This window comes from Mauremys mutica, chromosome 3 (genome assembly GCF_020497125.1).
Source record: "Mauremys mutica isolate MM-2020 ecotype Southern chromosome 3, ASM2049712v1, whole genome shotgun sequence".
Taxonomy (NCBI): domain Eukaryota; kingdom Metazoa; phylum Chordata; order Testudines; family Geoemydidae; genus Mauremys; species Mauremys mutica.
The window spans coordinates 142,530,872-142,552,403 of NC_059074.1; the positions used below are offsets into that span (position 1 = coordinate 142,530,872).

General features: G+C 43.3%; 1 protein-coding gene across 1 annotated transcript; it reads left to right on the top strand.

Annotated features, from left to right (window-relative positions):
• The first annotated feature begins 2,123 nt into the window (after positions 1–2,123).
• LOC123366157 (sulfotransferase 6B1-like) lies at positions 2,124–10,985 on the top strand. The gene is made up of 7 exons (XM_045009323.1): positions 2,124–2,357; positions 6,372–6,484; positions 6,743–6,832; positions 8,051–8,177; positions 8,844–8,938; positions 9,223–9,379; positions 10,266–10,985. Exons 1-7 carry the CDS (start codon positions 2,156–2,158, stop codon positions 10,394–10,396), a joined length of 915 nt encoding a protein of 304 aa, XP_044865258.1. The 5' UTR covers positions 2,124–2,155; the 3' UTR covers positions 10,397–10,985.
• Positions 10,986–21,532: the final 10,547 nt, after the last annotated feature.

Sequence of the window (21,532 nt, forward strand, 5' to 3'; positions counted from 1 at the left end):
CACAGGGCCCCTGTTTTCCACAAAATGTGTCAATAGCTCAGTCCAACTGTGATTGCAGCTCCAGGTGCTGAAGATAGACAATTACTATACAAATCACACACTGCTGCTAGAAATCTCGTCCTTCATCAAGGTTCTCAAGCAAATGCCTAAATTTAAGCATGTGAGTAGTTCCACTAGAGTGGCTGAGGCATAAAATTAAGAATATGCTTATAATGTTTAGATACAGATCTCTGCTGTTTGAACTAATGGAAAAGTCCCTTAGCTACTACTAGCAAGTCCCATATTCTCTGTCTGAGTCAACAGCTAAAGTGAAACTTGATTATATACATAAATCCAGTACATTACAAAGGGATCTAAATCTTATTAGGGGCACATTGGGGGAAAAAAGCCGTGCTAAATGTAAGCTTTCAGCATTTTATTGTCTCTTTAGCATAAAAGGGGGACATTAATATACAATACCTTCTAGTGTAGGCATTGGGATTTTAAGCTATGATGATATTTTAAACACTACTTTAAAGCAATGATGTTAGTATTGCTTTCCTGGAATTAATTTGATTGTTATTCTTTATGCCTTATGCTTTTTATTGTACTGTCTCCTATTATTTGTTACCCATAAACTTTACATCTGTTTCTTCTAAATCAGTGATACAGGACTGAAAAGCTTTCTTTAATTACAGAAATAACTTGCTGCCAAAATAAAAACAACTTTATATTGGTGTGAAAGGCTTGCTTCCTGTTAATGTTATATAAGGTTAAATTTAATATTTTGCGCCTCAGTCTTACTGATTTGTCTCCTATATCTGTTTGTATCAGAGGGCCCAATCCTGCCACTCCAACTAGTATTCAGTGGTACTACTTATAAGAGTAAGCCTTACTTTTAGGACTAAGTCTTGCTGAATTGGACCCTTTCTCCAGTCCCAGGAGGATGGAAAAGGAGGAAAGAAATATACCCGATTCAATGCCAGGTTTACTATGGCACCAGTGGCTCCATGGAGCCGGGCCCATGCTCAGAAGGGGCCCTGGCCTACTCCACTTGCACTGCTCCCCAAGACCCCACTGGCTCCACCCGTCCACCACTTGCTTCTCTCGGCCTGCCCCCTGCCTGGCCAAGGGCTCTTCTATGCCCCTTGGCCCCACCCCCCTGCTCCTCTTTGCCCCCTGGCACGACCCCAGTGCACCTCTGGCTCCAGGCCTATGGGGCCCCACCTTTCTCCTGGGAGCTGAGCCGCCTAGGACTGGTGCAGAAGCCTGGTCAGTCTCAGCCGGGGGGGACAGTGTGGGTGGCTTGTCTGGGCTCCTCCAGGCAAGTGCTTCTTGAGAGATCCAGACAGGGCAGGCCTTAGCCTGGCTGATCACACTCCTGAAGGGACAGAGGGATTCCCGGCCCTGGGGCCAGCCCTGGCTGCGCTGCTGGCTCAGCCCAGCAGACACAGTCACCTCCCAGCAGGGCTAGTAAGTGCAGCTGGGAGGCAGGGCATGGAGGAGTGGGTCTCTGGGGTGTCTGTGGGGGTGCTGGGCTGTGAGGGGGCAGGGAAGATCTGTGTATGTTGGGGCAATAGGGAGTGGGGGTTCTATGGGGGATGCTGGACAGTTGTGGTGGGGCTGTGGGCAGGGGAGTGCTGGGCAGGGGTGGGGGTGTGCAGGGCGTTGTGTATTTCTGGGGGACGTCTGGGGGGTGCTGGGCATAGTGGGTCTGGGGGGGCTCTGGACATAGGGAGTTGGGGGATGTTGGGTGGGGGGCTCTATGGCATGGGCCATCCCCCCAGGGCAAGGGGCATGCTGGCAGCACAGGGCCACTGTGCGTCTGGCAACTGCCGATTTGTAAATAGTGCCCTCGCACTGAGCTGGGCGGAGCGGGGCCGCCTCTGCCATGCCATGCCCCTGGCTGGCCCCTTGGTTTGAGGACTGACCTCCTCGCGCCATGCTCCGTTGCCTCAATGGGGGCTCACAAATATGTTTGGTGCCAGGCCTACAAAAGGTTAATCTGGCCCTGATCCGACTGGGCGGGGTTTGCAAGTGGAGAACAACATGAGATATTTTGTTCTCAAGAAAAAAAAATGGGAGGAGTGCCAGGTTTTTTACTTCACCCTTCAGATCTGTCCATTTAAAGGCACTTGGTGTTCTAACACTGCAGTTTCACTTAAGGGCAACAAACATGGCAAAACAACAGAACAAATTAGCTGATGAAATAGAGAAAGTGTTGGAGAAGTCTAAAGGGTTTTCCCTTAAGGATCTGCTGTTCTTCTATCAGGGAACCCCATACCCTGTCACTGTATGCAGTGCAGAGACATTCCACGCCCTGGAAAACTTAGAAGCCAGAAGAGATGATATGGTGTTGGTATCTTACCCCAAATGCGGTGAATACAGTCAATGTTATTACTTGCTACAGTGTAAAATATAAAATGTCATAAATAACCACATGGTGTAATAAGAGGGAAAATAACATCTATTGCAGGTTTTAGTTCTGCATGTTTTTAGGGATTTTAAATTGGGCATTGCTGATACAAACAGAGACTATAATGTTTTATCCTGTGTCATTTTAATTGTGCATTTTATTGGATTGTTTCTTTTCAGTATAGTTTGCCTTTCTGCCAGGATATCTTTCTTTAATTATTCCGTACTGCAGGTGGCTGCATACTAGAGAAGATGCTGTACATGAAAGCAAATTCTGCTCATTTGATACCCTTCATTTGAAAAGATGGGTGTAGCCTACTGTGCAATAAAGTTACATGTAACAAAAAAAGAATAATTGTTACTAATTATGATGGAAAAGTGACAGGACGTATTGGCTATTTTTGCAGAAGTTTAAGCTTTTCTTTAATATTTTTAGATTTCAAGTTGTTTTTACCAGATCTGATATAATTTTCCTAGTGACTTAGAAAACAGTCCAGACCAGAATATAGTACACCAATAGTCCATGTTCCTTTTTCTGGTGGACTGTGGAGAGAAACATTTTGAGACTGAAGCGATGAGAGTTTATGGTTTTAGGAGATAATATGGATGTAAGAGAGGCTCTCTACCTTACCAAGTGGTCTGCAGAGGAGAACCTGGGCAATTTTATTTAATCTTTTGTTGAGAAACCTGTTATAATAAAATGAATAAATGATGTAATCCAATTGGGGCCCAATCAGACCTTACTGCAGGCCTCATTGTGAGATATGCTGATCACCCATGGGAGTTTTGCCTTAGTAAGGACTTAAGAAATCAGCTTGCAGTGGTTAAAGTAAATATCTCAAATATCCAAATCAGTGGAAATGGGACAAATACAAAATGAGAGGTGAGCTGAAAATGTGGATCTGATTTTGAATATTCCATAATTTAGGGATTTTCGGTATCGTAGATTTTTTGTCTTGCCCAATATGAGGATAAGGGCTATTTACATAATTTGGTTTGGTTTAGATTTCAAACACCACTATAGTTTGGAGATATTCAGAAATTCAGTTAGTTTAATGAGCCACACCTGACTCTATACCTTTGTCTGGGCTGGGGGGGAGTTGTTTTTTTTAAATTCACCACTATTGCTAATACGAATGCATCTTGTGATAAATCAATGATGGGAAATTTTAACAAGGGACAAGACATTGCTAATAAGTTCAGAGGAATGACTCTGCAGCTCCCTCTAACAGAATGGGGCAGCTGGAGAATTTTGAAACCCTGCAACAGGCTTACATCAATGAAAAGGCATTTGTTAAAGGTTACACTGAACACAGGAGAAAGGAACAGAAAATATTACATATGTCTAATGTGGTGGAGTAACACATTGACAATAAAACCTTATTTTTTTTTAATTTCCTGACATTTGAGTGCTTAATCTCACAACCTTAACTAGAATTAAATGGAACTTTTGCATTTAATTTCCCAAGTTTTATAAAGGAAAAAATGGAGAGGATGGGGCTGTGTGTAAATAATTAAAAGGAACACAGGAAATTAGGTGGTGCAATTTAAAACTCTGTCTTTGAGGCAGGGGCGGCTCTAGACATTTCACCGCCTCAAGCAGGGCGGCATGCCGCAGGGGGCGCTCTGCAGGTCGCTGGTCCCGCGGCTCCGGTGGAAGCCTCCACTGAAGCCGCACGGGACCAGCGGACCCTCCACAGGCACGCCTGCGGGAGGTCCACCGGAGCCGCCTGTCGCCCTCCCGGGGACCGGCAGAGCGCCCCCCGCGGCATGCCGCCCCAAGCACGCGCTTGGCGCGCTGGGGTCTGGAGCCGCCCCTGCTTTGAGGTGCTGAGCTCCACTGATTCCCATTGGTATAATAAGCAGAACGGGTGCTTAGTCCCTTGCAGGATTGAGCCTAAAGATCCACAGGTTAGCTCTGTAGGGCTAAACATTTGTTTACAGGTGTCTTTACCACACAAACAAATAGAGTCTAGCTATTTGGCAACACTATGAAAACAGGTGTCTGATTTTCTCTAGCCAGTTTCTCAAATATGTCTGATATTGAGCCCAATTTTGGAAGGAGCTGACTGTCCCATTCCCAGTGCTGAGCACCCACAACTCCCATTGACTTTACTGGGAATTTTTTATGGTCAGCACCTCAGAGGATTAGGCCTGATGAAAATTCTCACATTTGAATCCAAACTTCTCTTCATCTTCCAAAGTCTTACAGTTGTCTTATTTCTTGATATTTATTCAGGATCATGAAAGTTAAATTACAGAAAATCTCACTATGTGAAATGCTTCCCACATCTTGGGTACCCACAATAGAAGAGAAAACGTTAACTGATGTGGAAAATCTTTATGCCGTGTGGGGTGAAGGAAAACGTAGGGTCAGAAGGCAATACTCTCTGCTGTTAACCCAGACCTTTGAGGGGTCGTAGGGAAACTAGAGACTTGGTATTTCAGGCCTATCAAGTAACATCCTTAAGAATGTAACTTTTATTTGTGCATTGATGGTATGTAATGAGCAAGTGAGAGCATAGAATTGTAGAGAGTGCTGTTGCTGACTCTAGTCTGCATTTAAATAAGGAGATGAATGTAGCTTTATGAAGAAACAATAATAATAATTGGCACTTTTACAACATCTGCTATCTGGGAATCTCAAGGCACTTTACAAAGATAGGGTGAATTCACCCCTGGACAGAGTGCCAGTGCAAGGCCAGTGGATCACTTGAGACCTAGTGCCTGGTCCTCATTTGGCTCCGAGTGCTTAAGTAGGATTTAAGTGGTGCATAGACCTTGTACAGGGGTGAATTTCACCCATTCAGGAATTTAGCCTCACAACACCTGTTAAGTAGGGAAGTACAGTTAACCCTCTTTTACAGAGAATCACACTGAGGTAGAGATTCTTATTTATAAAACAGCACAGGCATGCATGGTGCTTTACAGGTGAATACAAAGACAAGAGCTCAACCCCAGTGAGCTAACAATGTAAAGCTAATATGAAAACACAAGAGGACAAGAGACTGAAGAGTGAGGAAGTTGGGGAGAAGAATGGAGAAAGAAGGATAACATCCTTTCAGGCCAGAGCTTTCCACAGAAAGCATGAGGTTAAAACTATTTGCATCATGCATTTTTTGTTGTTTCTGGCATGCACAGGGGGATTTCTCAGTGCACAGAAAGTTATGGCTCAGCCAGCTCTGCAGCACCATCTCCATGGACCCTGAGGAAAACCTTCCATGGGGATCTCCACAAGGACCAGGGGGATGATGCTATGGACCAAGGACACACATTGTTGTCATTCATCCTTGCCACCCCTCTATGGCAACCAGCAGCAAATCATGCTGGTTTCCTTTAGAGAAGAGTACTCATGGAAACCTCTGAAGAGGTTACTCCAAGGAGCAGAAACAGGCGGGGAGTGACCTAACAATACAGTTCCATTGGACCAACCCTATCAGGTAGCCAGAGAGGTGATGGGACAGAGGGCTCCAGGCCCAGTGTAGAGAAGGATTTGGACAATCCATGAGTGTAGTACCCCTTGTTTATTTCTTAATAGGGGGTGATAGACACCTTCTCCCTGACAGAATGATCTGAGGCTCTCGGTGAGCTTCCCACACCCCAATCCCTTCCTGCAAGTTATTGCAGGGAAGGAGCTATGTTCCCCTTGTTTTTTCTCTATTTTAGAAATATTTTTTAAGAATATACAAATTCATCAATGGCTAAATTCTGTTCCTATTCCACACATCACTAGGTCTCAGTAAGTTTGACCCTTATGTGATCTGAGCAGAATAAAGCCCAAAGTGCAGGCTGTCAAGTAGCAGTTTAGGATTTTGGTTTTTTTTAAAGATTTTATTGTATTTAGTCCCTTGAGAATTTCAGTAGGATAATTTTAATATCATTGACAAATTGATATTATACTGTGTTAAGCGGTGTAATGCGAAGGTTCTGAGATCTTTGATAAGCTTCTGATCCGTTGTATTTTTCTGTTTGTCCAGGTGCAAATTGGCTTATCCAGCTCTTAAATGATTTGATATTTACAACTTCCCAGACTAAACATATAAACACGGAACTGCCATTTATTGAATGTGGAGATCCAGAAAAATATCAGGTTAGTCTGAAATAACTACTGAAACAATTAAAGTCTGGTATTTCTCTCTTTCTCTCTCTCTCTCATGCCTACACATACAAGTTATTGAAATAAACCCATGCATGCAAGATTCCTTTTTCTCCTGAAGAAAAACCCTGGATAACTACTGCACTTTGATTAGCATGAGAATGTGCTATTCCACATGTGCCAACATTTCACATTGTGGTTGCACCCACATAACAAAACTGTTCTCCCTTATTGTTTTATTTATATTTAAAGAGGATGAAACAGTTTCCATCTCCAAGGATTTTGGCAACACACCTCCATTATGATAATCTCCCCAAGTCTATCTTCAAGAATAAAGCCAAGGTGAGCTTCCTGTCTGACTGTCAATATCCACTTGACTAATATTTGCACAGCAACTTAGAGCCCAGATCCCTCACTAGGGTCAGGATCCAAGGTGGTGGTAGTGAAGTGAAGGTGACTCTAAACCACTTTTACACTCCTGTCCTGGAGCCAGGTTAATACCTGGTGTAACATAGAGCAGCATTAGGGTTGTTCTAATTGACATCAGCAGGAACAGCCCTCTAGAGGCTGTTCGAGTAGCCATGAATCACTGGAGTGCAGTGCTTTACAGCTACCCTCTGTCCTTTGTGCTAGAACAGTGGTCCCCAACCTTTTTCGTCTGGCGCCCGCCAGACGAAGGACCGTGGTGGCGGTCGAGCATCTGCCGAAATGCCGCCGAATTTCGGCGACATTTCGGTGGATGATCGACCGCCGGCCAGGACGTAGGCGCATTTAGATGCCCATGCAGGCACCATGGCGCCCGCGGGCACCACATTGGGGACCCCTGTGCTAGAAGGATGGGAGGGGATAGTGTAGAAATGGGTATGCTGGTTTAGCAACACCTTTGAATTCCCAATGCAAAAGGACAAACAGTTGAAGCCTTAACTTATTACAAACCAACAACATTGTATCTCTGGGCAGTAATAGTCATTTTCAATTAAGGAGAGGACAGAGAACCAAGAAGTAGAAGGGGGGAGGTGATCAAAGGGAGATGATGATTGTAACTGTTTTACTGTTGATCTTTTGTTAAGTTTTTCTAATTTGTACACATCCCATGTGATCAAAAATGCTTACAGGAACTATCCAAAAAAGTTGACATAATTGTTGCCATAACATAGAAAATAGGAATAAAAGGGGATAGCACAGCTACAGTTTCCAGAGGGAGAAAGCAATAGTGCTTTGCACAATAACGGGCTGTAACCTGCAGTGGAAATTCACCAGGTCTAAGGTAACAGTAGGGAGCAATGCCCCATGGACAGGGAAGGATATTAATGATAGTAATATAGGCTTTTTCATTCTTTCATTTTTATGATTCTTTGACCACAAGTTCAAGTTTTAAAAGTGGCCAGAGACTTTATTGTGGCCATCATTTTGAGCTTGCTTTTCATGTCATACATATAAATGAAAATATTTAATAGCTACAGCACATTACTGGTTACAGAATGTTTGGTTGTACTATCGCTGTAGTTATCCTGGGAAATAAAAGATCTAAAACTTGCTAACCTCTTCCTCCCACTCCAGATACTAGTGTTGTTTCGAAATCCTAAAGATACAGCTGCATCATTTTTCCATTTCTATAACAACGCCACAGACGTCCCCAGTTATAACTCCTGGGACGAGTTCTTCTCCGAGTTCATGAGTGGAAAAGGTACAATTACTATTTTCAAATGTATCTGAAAGATTAAGCAGCAATGTTTTAAATAAATTAAATGGGGCCAATATGAAAACAGCTGTGTAATGCTAAAATTAATTGATCGTTATTGTTCATGATAAGATGCAATTGAACTCCAGAATGTGAGGAAAGTTCTAAGATAGCGCTGCTTCTGGGCATGATGTTGTCCCTGGAGTCATGGACTTGCATAGTAGTTTAATGTCTTGGGCAAGACCCTCTGCCAACTAGGGCCAGCTTCAAGCAAGATGTGATCAGAATCAAAAGTGCTAGTGAAGACAGTTCAGTTTCTGCATCTGGGACCAAACCAAAATCCCAGTTCTAAGCATTTCCTAGATCTAGCTAGAGATCTGGAGTTGGCTGCTCAGAATGATCCCTAATAACAGCATATGTACTTATGGAAGCTAAAACAATGGTATAGATAGAGGAGTTCATGCTTCAGGACATAAACCTCTTGCCTCCAGGAGTCGGAGAGAAATCTCGCCTTCTCCATTGTACAACACTGCACAACTGAACAGATGTTGTGTTATGGTTTTCTGCATTGGTATAACCTGAAGGCAGCAGAAAGTGATTCTTAGTGAGAGAGAAATAAAAGCATAATTATTGAACATACAGGCTGAAGCTTGTTTTCTATCTCCTTTTCAGTCAGCTGGGGTTCCTATTTTGACCACGCAGTCACCTGGAACAAACACATTGCGGATGAAAATGTTATGATTATAACATATGAAGACCTGAAAGAGGTAAAGCTGTTGCTACTTGCAGGCAAGACTTATCTGATCCTGCTCCTACTCAAGTCAATGGCAAAGCTCCTAGTGACTTCAATGAGATATAATGGAGCCCAAAACATCTTATAGCAATAAGTTGAGCATGGATACAAATTTGTAGCACTTTGCATCAAGGTGATGTAAAATGCACTGTGTGTGAAAGTACTATTAATGCATCAAGATCACACACCTGTCAAACAGGGAACTCCATTTTTCAGAACAAGCATATTATGTTACCCCTTTCACTACATTGCTTTCAGAACCTGGCTTCTGGAGTGAAGCAAATGGCTGAATTCTTTGGATTCTCTCCAACGGCAGAGCAAATTCAGTTTATTGCAGACAGGGGAAGCTTCCAAGCAATGAGAGAAAAATCCCAGGAGATCTATGGCTCAGTTGGTCCGATTCTCTTCCGTAAAGGTAAATTTGTGTCTTAAAAAAATCCAAGGATTGTCAATGGTTATATTTCATTTAATTTTGACAGGAATCTGGAACAGGAGGCAATCAACCTTTCTTCCTTTCTAGTTATCTAGGTTAGAAATGGTTTGAGAAACACAGATGGTACTTTTAGAGAGGCACTTGATTTTTCCACATGGGTCAAAATCAATAAATAGACCACTTTGATTACCCTGTTTCCTTAAAGCATAGCACAGCTGGTACTCTGTTCAGCCTTCCCCAGCTCTCATTACAGTGATGGAGAGATTCCCACTGACTTGTGTGGGAGCTGGAACGGGTTCTAAAACTTGATTTAGGCCATTATATCTCTATAGAATTTTCTTTTTGAGTTTCTTAGGCAACTACTGGGATTAATTATGGTCCTGAATCAAAATCTTGGATTAAAGCAATCTATAGGTTGACAACTATCTTTGGAATGGGCCAGACTAAAGTCCCAGACTAAATCCATACATCCTCAGATTTAGGAGTATTCAAAATCTGGATCCAAATTTTGCAAGTGGGGACAATCTGTTCTTGCAGTTGCGAGTCATACTTATGAACTCTTTGGGCCTTTGCATTGCACCTACTATAGTCTTTTACACCTGTGCAAAAACAACCAAAACGGAACAGAAGCATTATATCCACTTTTTATACTCACCTTGTAGTGGTGTAAATGACTATACAAGGTGCAGGCAATGGTGGTTCAGGCACTGTATGCACTTTTCCTCTTCTGAACAGATGTTTATTTCTGGCACATAAACATGCATTGTCCCCAAATATCATAATAAAGGAAGCTGAGATTCTTCTTTTAAATCAGTCCCTACATTCATCATAGTCAACAGTATCCTTTTCTTACTTTTGTTTATTCCAGGTGCTGTTGGAGATTGGAAGAACCTTTTTACTGAAGCTCAAAGCCAGGAAATGGATGCTAAATTTAAAGAGTGTTTAGGGGGAACCAAGCTGGAAGCACATCTGAAGTATGATGTGCATTGCAAGGCCTGAGAATGGTTACAGAAAAGTCTCTCTTCAATATGAGCTTTTAAATTTTGTTTTTATATACTCTAAAAGGAATACTTTAAATCAGGATGAATATCTCAGTTGTAATTTGTAGCTTGTTAGTGTAAGATTACATTTCTGCCAAGTTTGGTTCTGTAATATCATCAGCATGGCTTCAGTTCGGTAAAACACTTAAGCACCTGCTTAATTTTAAGCACCTGCTTAAATCCCAGTGTAGTCAGTGGGATTACTCATAAATTAAGCAAGAGGCTTAAGTGTTTTGCTGATCAGAGATAAGAGTACTTGCTTTAAATTAAATTATGCTTACATGGTTTGCAGAATTGAAGCTTGAATGAAGAAGTGTTATCTATCGATGTGTAGGTTGAAATGTTGATGTAAGCAAGTTAAGAGAGACGCAAGTAGCACTTCCCAAAAATTCAGTTCACTGTTTCCGCTAAATTGGGAAGTGTTATGCAAAGACTATTGAAGGCAGAGAAATAATGAAAAGAGAACTAGAGTGGTGAGCGCAAATTAATATAATAGGTGTAAACAGGGGCGGCTCTACCTTTTTGGCCGCCCCAAGCAGTCATGCGCGGGAGGCGCCCCGGAGCCGCGGGAGCAGCGGACCTCCCGCGGGCATGACTGCGGAGGGTCCGCTGGTCGCGCGGCTCGGCTGGACCTCCCGCAGCTGCGGATGGTTCGCAGGTCTGGCAGCTCCGCTTGAGCTGCCGCAGTCATGCCTGCGGGAGGTCCACTGGAGCCGCGGGATGAGCGCCCCCTCCGCAGTCATGCCTGCGGCAGGTCCGGTCGTCCCGGGGCTCCGGTGGACCTCCCGCAGGCATGACTGCGGCAGGTCCGCCGGCCCAGCCTGCCGCCCCCCCGGGAAAGGGCCGCCCCACGCGCGTGCTTGCCACGCTGGGGTCTGGAGCCGGCCCTGGGTGTAAATTGGAACAAAGGCATTTAGTGGGAGCAAGGTACTTGGAAAGCAGTGATGGAAAAGAGACCGAAGGGTGATTGTGGGCTGCTAGTGAGACATGAGTTTGTAGTGTGACACTGGCAACAAAAAAGCCAATTCAATTTTGGGATGCAAATCCAAAGGTTTTGTATCACGGACCAGGGATGTGACATGCCTTTGGTGTGTGACAGTGGGGAGATTCCACCAGGAATACTCCTGTATTTTAGGACACCTAGATACCAGAAAAACTTAACCAAACTGGGGAAAATTCATGGAAAAGAGACATAAGTGAGCAGGGATTTATAAGGAATGAAATAGGGTAACTATGCACTGTGGATTGTTGTATCTCCATTATTATACTAGAACAGAAAGAGTGGAATTGATTAGAGTGCTGAAATAGCTAGGAATAATGGGCTGAACATGAGGAAAGAAATGTTTAGAGTGCATATCAGAAAACATTTCCAGAACCCTAACTGTGGAAGTGTCCCAACGGGTTTCTACAGCTTCTCATCGCGTGCGTGATTTTAAAACTAGATTGGAGAAAGCACTTGAGCATGTACTATAAAGAACAGTTCTACAGAGGCAGTGGGATGGACTAGACCTGCTAGGCTTTTTCCATCTCAGATTTCTATAGCTCAAGGAGTTATCAGTCCGTGCCCACTGATGAAAATGAGCTATGTTTCTAATATTATTAAAATGTACTTTGGGCTAGATTGTGCATTTAGACACATCCCCTCAAGAGTCGTCCCGCCAAAGCACAATTCCTCCCTGCTTCACTTTTGCTCCAGGTAAGGAATAAGTTACATCAGCCCTTGAAAGGGTGTAGTTTACTTCTCCCTCTTGCACCAAGCCAGCTATTCCACCATGAGGGAGGGTAAGGGGTAGAGCTAAGACTCCATCCCCTTGCTGTCCACTTTCTTGAAGCAGGGAGTATCTGAGAGCAGGGGCTGAGCTCCACAACAAACCCAGACCCAAGATCTAGCTAGGCTTGGGGCCTTACTTGCCTTGTGAGTAAGACAAGGGTGTTAATGTTGATTAACTGCATAGTACGCTACAGGCCTATAAGCTTCCATGTGATTAGTGCCATTGAGTTCAACGGGAGTACTTGGATGAGTAAGGACTGTAGGGTCTGTCCCTGTTTTTTAAACTCATTTTAGCTGCAGTGTGTTGTTTGGTAGAATTCTGTGTAGAATGCAATAAAGTAAGTACTAGCATTATTCAAAGCTGATTACGTCATTGGAAATCTATTCACCATGTTAAATTGATTTTTCCAAGAGATTTGTTTAAAGCATTCTATATAAATGAATCCTTTCTAACTGCCTGCCATTGTTTCTGGAGAAAGAATGGATGTTGCAGACCTGAGGAGTTAACTGGACTTGCTGGTCTGTTCCCCTGCCCCTAGATAGATACCTGGAGAATGTCTGGCAGGTGGAGCTCACCTCATTTTTTTGCTGTCTTGTTTTTATCTTTTGTTTCCTTTCTCACTTTCCTTTTTGATGGTGTCTGCCAGCTTTTGTCCCAGAAAAAATCGTTGCAAGTGAGATAAATGGCCTGGCAGAAGGAGTGTTTGCTGCAACTAAATTGAGAAAAGGAATGTCCTTGCACTTTCAACCTCCCTCACCATGTAAAAGAACTGAGGCTTTACTACAAATGCTGTGTTAGAACAACATGAATGCACATGGCAGCCAAATACTGTCAGTCAGCACAACAGGGTCATAAAGGTCCAGCGTTAATGAGGCTCCCCTCTCTAAGGTATTTTAGTGACAGCTGAATAGTTAAGACACTTTAGCCTCAGTACATAGTTAGAAGGTGTCCTGCTATTTCCTTATCAAGTCACCCCAAAAATGTGGTTTGTTTTTTTCTGGTCTGTTCCCCATTTTATTTTCTTACCCTGTAGCAGCCATGTTCACTTCAGTAGGGATTGCTGTCTGCAGTTCACTAAAAGATCAAAACCCCTAAGCAGTTGGGTTTTTAACATCTCTTTTGTTTATCCCATGAGCCTGCTCTAAATGGTGGTAGTAGAAAATAAACATTAGACATGCCAAGTAAATGCTGCACTACCAGGGAGGGAGGTGAGGGCTGTGAATATAGCTGATTTTGTTTGAAGAGTATAGGCTGGGGGGACTGGGGGGGGGGGGGAGGAGAGGGGCAGGTTAAAGTGAAACATTCCAACACAATTCAAGATGACACAGCTTGTTACCTTTAATATTCAAATGTAGGTGAAAACAACATGATTTCTCAGGATTAAACGTGCATCTCCTAATCCATAGAATATATTCATGTGATCTTTTAGACAGCAGGTTGTTTAACCTAGAGCTGTTTAAGTATTTGAGGAACTACTCTATAGGTGCTATACTCTATATATGCTCACACACCCCACACACACCCACGAGCCATCTGCTGGAATTTAAAAAACAAACAAACCAAGTTCAAGATGCTGATATAGAGGAATCCCTCTACTAATAGAAAATAAAAGAAAACCAAAACGATTGATTGAGGTGACTCTGGTGGTTTCCTTCAGCTTCAATAAGCAGGTATACAGTTGAAAACATTAGCCAGTGGTCTCATTGACTCAAATGTTTTAATGTCAATAGACTTGCTGGCTGACTAGCGGTTACTTGTTTGTAGATGTCAAATCTGAGATGACTCCTACTGCTCAGTGGCCCTCCAGGAGGGAGGAGGAAGCACAAGCCTCTTGATCAGACCTGCTGATATTAGGGTGACCAGACAGCAAATGTGAAAAATCAGGACCGGGGTGGAGGGTAATAGGAGCCTATATAAGAAAAAGATCCAAAAATCAGGACTGTCCCTATAAAATCGGGACATCTGGTCACGCTAGCTTGTATTGCATGGCCAGCAGCCAACAGTGGCAGCAACAGCCACAACAGCAGCCATTTCAGGCAAGCAAACAAAGGCTTCTTTCTTTCCTTTAGTTTTTGAAGATGGTGGTTCTATGTCTGGTTCCTCCCTCTTGGAACTCTTGCTCAGGACTCCACTGGCAAACCAGAATAGGGCACTCTCCTGCTGAGGCCATTGGCATCACCTAATGGGGTCTGACTAGATCACCTTTATGTAAACAAAGAACCTTCCTATTTCACTAATGTTGGGCTCAGAAAGTCCACAAATCCAAAATGATATCCAGTCATTGTCAGCTGTTCCACAGGCATTTGAGGTCATGCGTCAGTCCACAGGCATGTGAACCATTGTACAAAAGACCTGACTCAAAATTAATTAAAAAATGCAAAGCTAGTGTAACACCAACAGACCCCAGTCGTCGGCAGGCGGGGTTGAACCTGGGGCCACTGGAGCTTAGTGCATGAGCTTCTACTGCGTGAGCTAAAAGCCAGCTGCAGAGCAGGGGTGACCAACCTGAGCCTGAGAAGGAGCCAGAATTTACCAATGTACATTGCCAAAGAGCCATGATAATACTTCAGCAGCCCCCCCATCAACTTTCCCCCACCCCACTCCCAGTGCCTCCCACCCTCTGGCAGCCCTGCTGATCAGTGCCTCCCCCCTGATCAGCTGTTTCGTGGCATGCAGGAGGCTCTGGGGGGAAGGGGGAGGAGCAAGGGCACTGCAGGCTCAGGGGAGGGGGCAGGAAGGAGTGGAGTGGTGGCAGGGCCTGTGGCAGAGCCAGGGCTTGAGCAGTGAGCACCCCCCAGCACACTGGAAAGTTGGCGCCTGTAGCTCCAGCCCCGGAGTCAGTGCCTGTACAAGGAGCCGCATATTAACTTCTGAAGAGCCACATGTGGCTCTGGAGCCACAGGTTGGCTACTCCTGCTATAAAGCAAACTCATTAATCAATCTGTCGCTCTCTAAGTGGTCTCGGTGCCACTAGATGGACAGAACACTGCACTCAGGAGGGGTGTGGGTTACACTAGAAAAAAATTAGAACTGAAATCCTAGGAAAACACCAATCACACATTCTCTCAGCCATGCACAGGGAAGGACAGTTCCTCTTCTACTGACAGTTGCTTATAATTCCCCCTTTATATTTTGGCACTCAGCAGCTCAACTTTGAAAAGCATTTTTGATACACATCTGGTGGGAAAGGTTAGACTTTTCAACTCAGGATGAATAAAAGCCTTTCCCTCCTCTGAGCACAGTTCTGGGGCTGAGTTTTTATGTATAGGTTTATCTGCCTCACATGTATCAATCCATCAGTAGTCTGCTGTTGTGCCTATTTACTATGTCGCCGTCTCTAATGAGCAGTAGATAGTGCTCTATTAGTCCTGTTTCTTCCATCTTATCTTTTATGAGCTCAGTAACAATCGTAAAGCAGTAAAATATTTTAAAATGCTGGTGGAAATGACAGAAATCCTGGAAAAGGGAAATAATAGTGTAAATCTTCTATAAGAAAGATGGTTCCCTGTGTGTGTTCAGGATATCAATAACCCCTGACTGAAAAGGAAGAGAATTATAGTACCAAAGTGTAATAAAGGTAAAATGCGATCAAAGCCAACTGAAATGAGCTCAATTTTCTCATTTACAAAATCCAAGCATTTCATATAGCACCATTTTGCAGTGCATTAATGAGAAATATAATTAATGTTGGATTACAATAAAGTGCCATAAAAGCACAAGGTACATATGACATCCACAGAAACATTAAATACATTCTTTGCAAGGGTAGCCTGGCAATTAGAATGGATGCCAAATGGATTTATAATGAAGGGGGACCTGAAATATAGTCATGTCCATTACATTACCATACCAATTATCTACAATTGTATTCACTTTAATGGTGGTTCTTTGAGAAGAATACTAACACCTTATTCTGAATGTTTGGTTAAAAAGCTCTTGGCAGGATTCGGCACCCTTCTAGTCTACCCTTACTGTAACACAGAGCTGAGCAACATATTGAGACGTTGAAATGTAATTGGTCTATGTTTGTTATGAATGTTACTAGCCCTGGATCTATGTAGAGAGGAAGTGAGAGAAGAAAACATAGTGAGTGACAGCACATTATGTCAATTAAATGTTTGAGTGCATTATCGAAATGTTCAGATAAAATGCTATTTATTTATGGCAGGGGTTCTCAAACTGGGGGTTGGGACCCCTCAGGGGGTCGTGAGGTTATTACATGAGGGGTCGTGAGTTGTCAACGTCCACCCCAAACCCTGCTTGCCTCCAGCATTTATAATGGTGTTAAATATATTAAAAAGTGCATTTACTTTATTATGAGGGGTCACACTCAGTGGCTTGCGATGTGAAAGGGGTTGCCAGTAACAAAGTTTGAGACCCACTGATTTATGGTAAGAAACCTAATTGTTGTTAATTGCTACAGCACTTTCCTAACATTAATACATCTGGTAATTTCAGCTAATAGGCTTTAAAACAATGGATTTCAACCTGTGGTCTGCAGACGATGTCTAAGTTTTCCAAAGGGGTCTGCAGTTCCATGTGAAATTTTTTAGGGGTCTGCAAATGAAAAAAAGGTTGAAAACCGCTACCCCAAATTATTATATAACAATAAATGTCACATAGGTCGTAACTAGTTATTTCTACCAAATAGAAACACTGTTTGCTTTAAGCCAAGGTTTCTGATACAGTGTGTACCACGTAGAAAGCCCCAAATACTGGGCTGTGCTTAAACTTGCAAATGTTCAGTTTGCCCTTGAACAGAAACTTCCTGAAGATAGTTCAGATTTGTTTTTACAACTCATTTTCTTTCAGCAAGATTGGCTGGAAGAACTTTATAGAGACTTAGCACTGAAAGACAGAAACTTGCTTATAGACTTTACAGAAAATAGGGTGTAGTGGGGGAATGATAGAATGTTTTGAATGTTAGTGTCTTGGGAGTTTTATATTCTTGTGAAAATTAGAGTTTATTGACATTCTTATTGTGTTTCTTAGTGAGTCCCCTACTGTTTTGCTTTTTAAAGCTGTCTTCCCTACCTTTTACTCATTAGTATTATATAACCCTTTTTCCAATTATAAAATGTATTACTTTACTTCATAAAGTGCAGTTTAATATAAACCAGACCAATAAGTAAATAAGCCGTACTTTCACGATTGTATATTTCCAATATAACTAAAACCAAACTGTTCCCTTTTAGAGGGAAGATGACATGAGAGATCACCTTAGACATTACATATGTCAACTGAAATAGTAAGAAAGAGAAATATATGAATCATATGGGTTATTTTATTTCTGTTTCTTAATTTCTTTTGCCAAAGCACAGAGATTTATTTGAATCATTTCTGCAGACTGCCAGACCATGCTCTTTTCTCATTCTTCTGTCAGGTATTTGTGCTCTGTACAGCTTTCATTCCATTCTAATCTTCCAACACATTCCACTCCGGCCTTTGTAAAACCTGATGGCATGGCAGTTTTCTGCTGATTGTTATTTATCTACAGAATGGGCTTATTTCCTCCTGGTGTGTTTCCAACAAACAACTGTGTTTTCCCCTCTTGTTCACACTGTGGTTATTGTGAATATTGAATATTTGAAACATTCAGATTGGTTATTTATTTAATTTCAAAATAAAAGACTTGAGGTACTATAAATAGATTAGCTTTATGTCAGTTGTGATAACATGATGTATAGGAAAGTATAATTCATTAACAAAAAACCCACCTGTTGAGTAGAGCTGGTCTGATTCAGAGCAGGGACATGAACCTGAATTTTCTGCATTCCAGCTGAATGTCCTAACTACCCAGGCTATTGGGTATTTTGGGGTAGGTTTCTGTCTCTTTTGTTTTTCATGAAAAACTTGAAAAGGTCTTTGTTTCATTCTGATGTGGAATGGAAATTTAAAAGAAAATCTATTTTTTTGTGTGGGATGGTCTGACAGGTGTATGAGACCCCAAGGACTCCTGCTGGAGGCCTCATGGTCCTACCACACCCCGTCCCAGAAAAGAGCAGTGGAGGTGAGTTCTCCAAATAGCTAATCAGGAAGAGACTGCAGGAAAGCAGCCAATCCAGGCCCAACAGGGCCATATAAAAAGAGCTGCAGTACCTGAGCAGAGTCAGTTGCTGGATGGAAGCAGAGGATCAAGAATGGTGTTCCTGGCTGGAAGAAGAAACTGTAGTACCATGAATAGAGCAGTTGCTGGCAGGGACCAGGGGAGTAAGAAGGAGCTCCTGGCTGACTGCTGAGACTTGGTAGCTGAATGTCCTGAGGTAAGGGTGAAGTGTTCATGAGGGTGAAGAAGGGCTGCAGGGAAGTAGCCCAGGGAACAGTAGCAGGAGCAGCCGAGTTTAAGGGGATGCAGTAGCACATGGCTGCTACTTATAGGGTTCCTAGGCTGGGACCCAGAGTAGTGGTCATGCCAGGTTTCCCCCAACTGGCCACAGGTGGACTGGCCTAACCCCAGAGAGGGGAGTTGAACTAACTCTAGGAGAGGGGATTGAAGATCTCAAAGAGGGTCAGTGATATTGGACTTTGATACACCCCCAGAAGGGGACCTGAACTGTTTAAAGCAGCAAAGAGTCCTGTGGCACCTTATAGACCAATAGACGTATTGGAGCATAAGCTTTCGTGGGCAGGGGCGGCTCTATGTTTTTTGCTGCCCCAAGCATGGCAGGCAGGCGGCTTTCAGGAGCACGCCTGCGGGCGGTCCGCTGGTCATGCGGATTTGGCGGCATGCCTGTGGGAGGTCTGCTGGTGCCGTGCCATCGGCGTCCCCGCCGCCAAATTGCCACCGAAGCGTGGGACCGGCGGACCTCCTGCAGGCGTCCTGCCGAAAGCTGCCTGCCTGCCGCCCTCACAGTGACCAGCAGGCTGCCCCCCACGGCTTGCCACCCCAGGCACACGCTTGCTGCACTGGTGCCTGGAGCTGCCCCTGTTCAAGCTCATGCTCCAATACGTCTGTTAGTCTATAAGGTGCCACAGGACTCTTTGCTGCTTTTTACAGATCCAGACTAACTCGGCTACCCCTCTGATACAGAACTGTTTAGTGGCCTAGCTGGGGCCAGTAGGGCCCAGAGAGGGTGAAGGCATTGGGTCCAGGGAGAAAGCCCTGGGGGTATGGCCCCAGGCCAGGGCCAGGACTGTTTAAAGACTCCCCCACCAAAAAAAGATTGTCCATGCCCCAAGAAGCTTACAACCTAAGTATAAGACAAGAGTCAACAGATAAATACAGACAGACAAATGGGGGAACACAAGGAAACAGACAATATTGGTTAGCACGACAATGGTTTCAGCACACCAGCAGCTTAACCATTGTTGTTGTGTTTTTGTGGTTTTTTTTTTTTAAAAGGCATCATGGCAAAGGAAAGCTTTAAGGGAGGATCTGAAGGAAAATAATAAGATAGCTTTGTGGCTGTTTACAGAGAACTCTCCTCCCAAGATTTGTCAAGAACAAATCGTGTCAAACCAAACTCACAGCTTTCTTTGACAAGGTAACAAGCCTTGTGGATGGGGGAAAGCAGTAGATGTGGTAATATTGACTTTAGTAAGGCTTTAATACTGTCTCACGTGACATTCTCATAAACAAACTAGGGAAATACAACCTAGATGGAACTACTAGAAGATGGTGCATAACTGGTTGGAAAATCGTTCCCAGAGAGGAGTTATCAGTAGTTCACAGTCATGCTGGAAGGGCATAACGAGTGGGGTCCCGCAGGGATCAGTTCTGTGTCTGGTTCTGTTCAATATCTTCATCAATGATTTAGATAATGGCATAGAGAGTACACTTATAAAGTTTGCAGATGATACCAAGCTGGGAGAGGTTGCAAGTGCTTTGGAGGATAGGATTACAATTCAAAATGATCTGGACAAACTGGAGAAATGGTCTGAAGTAAATAGGATGAAATTCAATAAGGACAAATGCAAAGTACTCCACTTAGGAAGGAACAATCAGTTGCACACATACAAAATGGGAAATGACTGCCTAGGAAGGAGTACTGTGGAAAGGGATCTGGGGGTCATAGTGGATCATAAGCTAAATACGAGTCGAGTGTAACACTGTTGCAAAAAAAGCAAACATCATTCTGGAGCAGGAGTATTGTAAGCAAGACATGAGAAGTAATTCTTCTGCTCTACTCTGTGCTGATTAGGCTTCAACTGGAGTCTTGTGTCCAGTTCTGGGTGCCACATTTCAGGAAAGATGTGGACAAATTGGAGAAAGTCCAGAGAAGGGCAGCAAAAATAATTAAAGGTCTAGAAAACATGACCTCTGAGGGAAGATTACAAAAATTGGGTTTGTTTAGTCTGGAGAAGAGAAGACTGAGTGGGGGCATGATAACAGTTTTCAAGTACATAAAAGGTTGTTACAAGGAGGAGGGGGGGAAATTGTTCTTAACCTCTGAGGATAGGACAAGAAGCAATGGGCTTAAATTGCAGCAAGGGAGGTTTAGGTTGGACATTAGGAAAAACTTCCTAATTGTCAAGGTGGTTAAGCACTGGAATAAATTGCCTAGGGAGGTTGTGAAATCTCCATCTTTGGGGATTTTTAAGAGCAGGTTGGACAAACACCTGTCAGGGATGGTCTAGACAATACTTAGTCCTGCCTTGAGTGCAGGGGACTGGACTAGATGACCTCTTGAGATACCTTCCAGTTCTATGTTTCTATGATTCTAAGTGTGAGAGACAGATAGGAAGAAAGCATAAAGGTGCTTGCTTCAAAATTTAACACGTAGGAGATCAAGGCTGGCATCATTGGCAGAAGCAGGCAATGGCATCTCAATAGCTTATGAGAAGGGATAGATAGGGTGGAAACTGGCCATATAGGGCTTTGAAAGTGAAGACAAATAGCTTATGTTTGATGCAACAAAGAAGGGGGAGCTACTGGAGGAATGCAAAGAGGGGGGTGCCATGGTCAAAGTGACAAGCTAGGTAAATGATCTTTGCAACAATATTCTGCAGGGATATGAGTGGGGCAAGATTACATTTGTCAAGGCCAGAGAAGAGGATGCTGTAGTAGTAACTGAGATGATGGGAAGCTGAATGAGAGGGTGGTTTGTTTTGTTTTTTAAACTATTTTTTTACTCTGGTATAGAGTGCTGGATTCTATTCTGTTCTATTCCATTCTGTTAACAATGATTAAGTATGTTTTGATTATAGAATCATTATTGCTGGCACTGATATATAAAGTGGAAAGAGCCTACCTCATCTCTCAGGTTCAAAGTAGAGTTTCAGCAGTGCCAGCCTCAGGGGTTTAAAAATAATTAGTCAATCCCCCCAAGTCATAAGATTGGCTTCAAAATCATATTCTAAAAATAATAATTTTAGGATTCTTT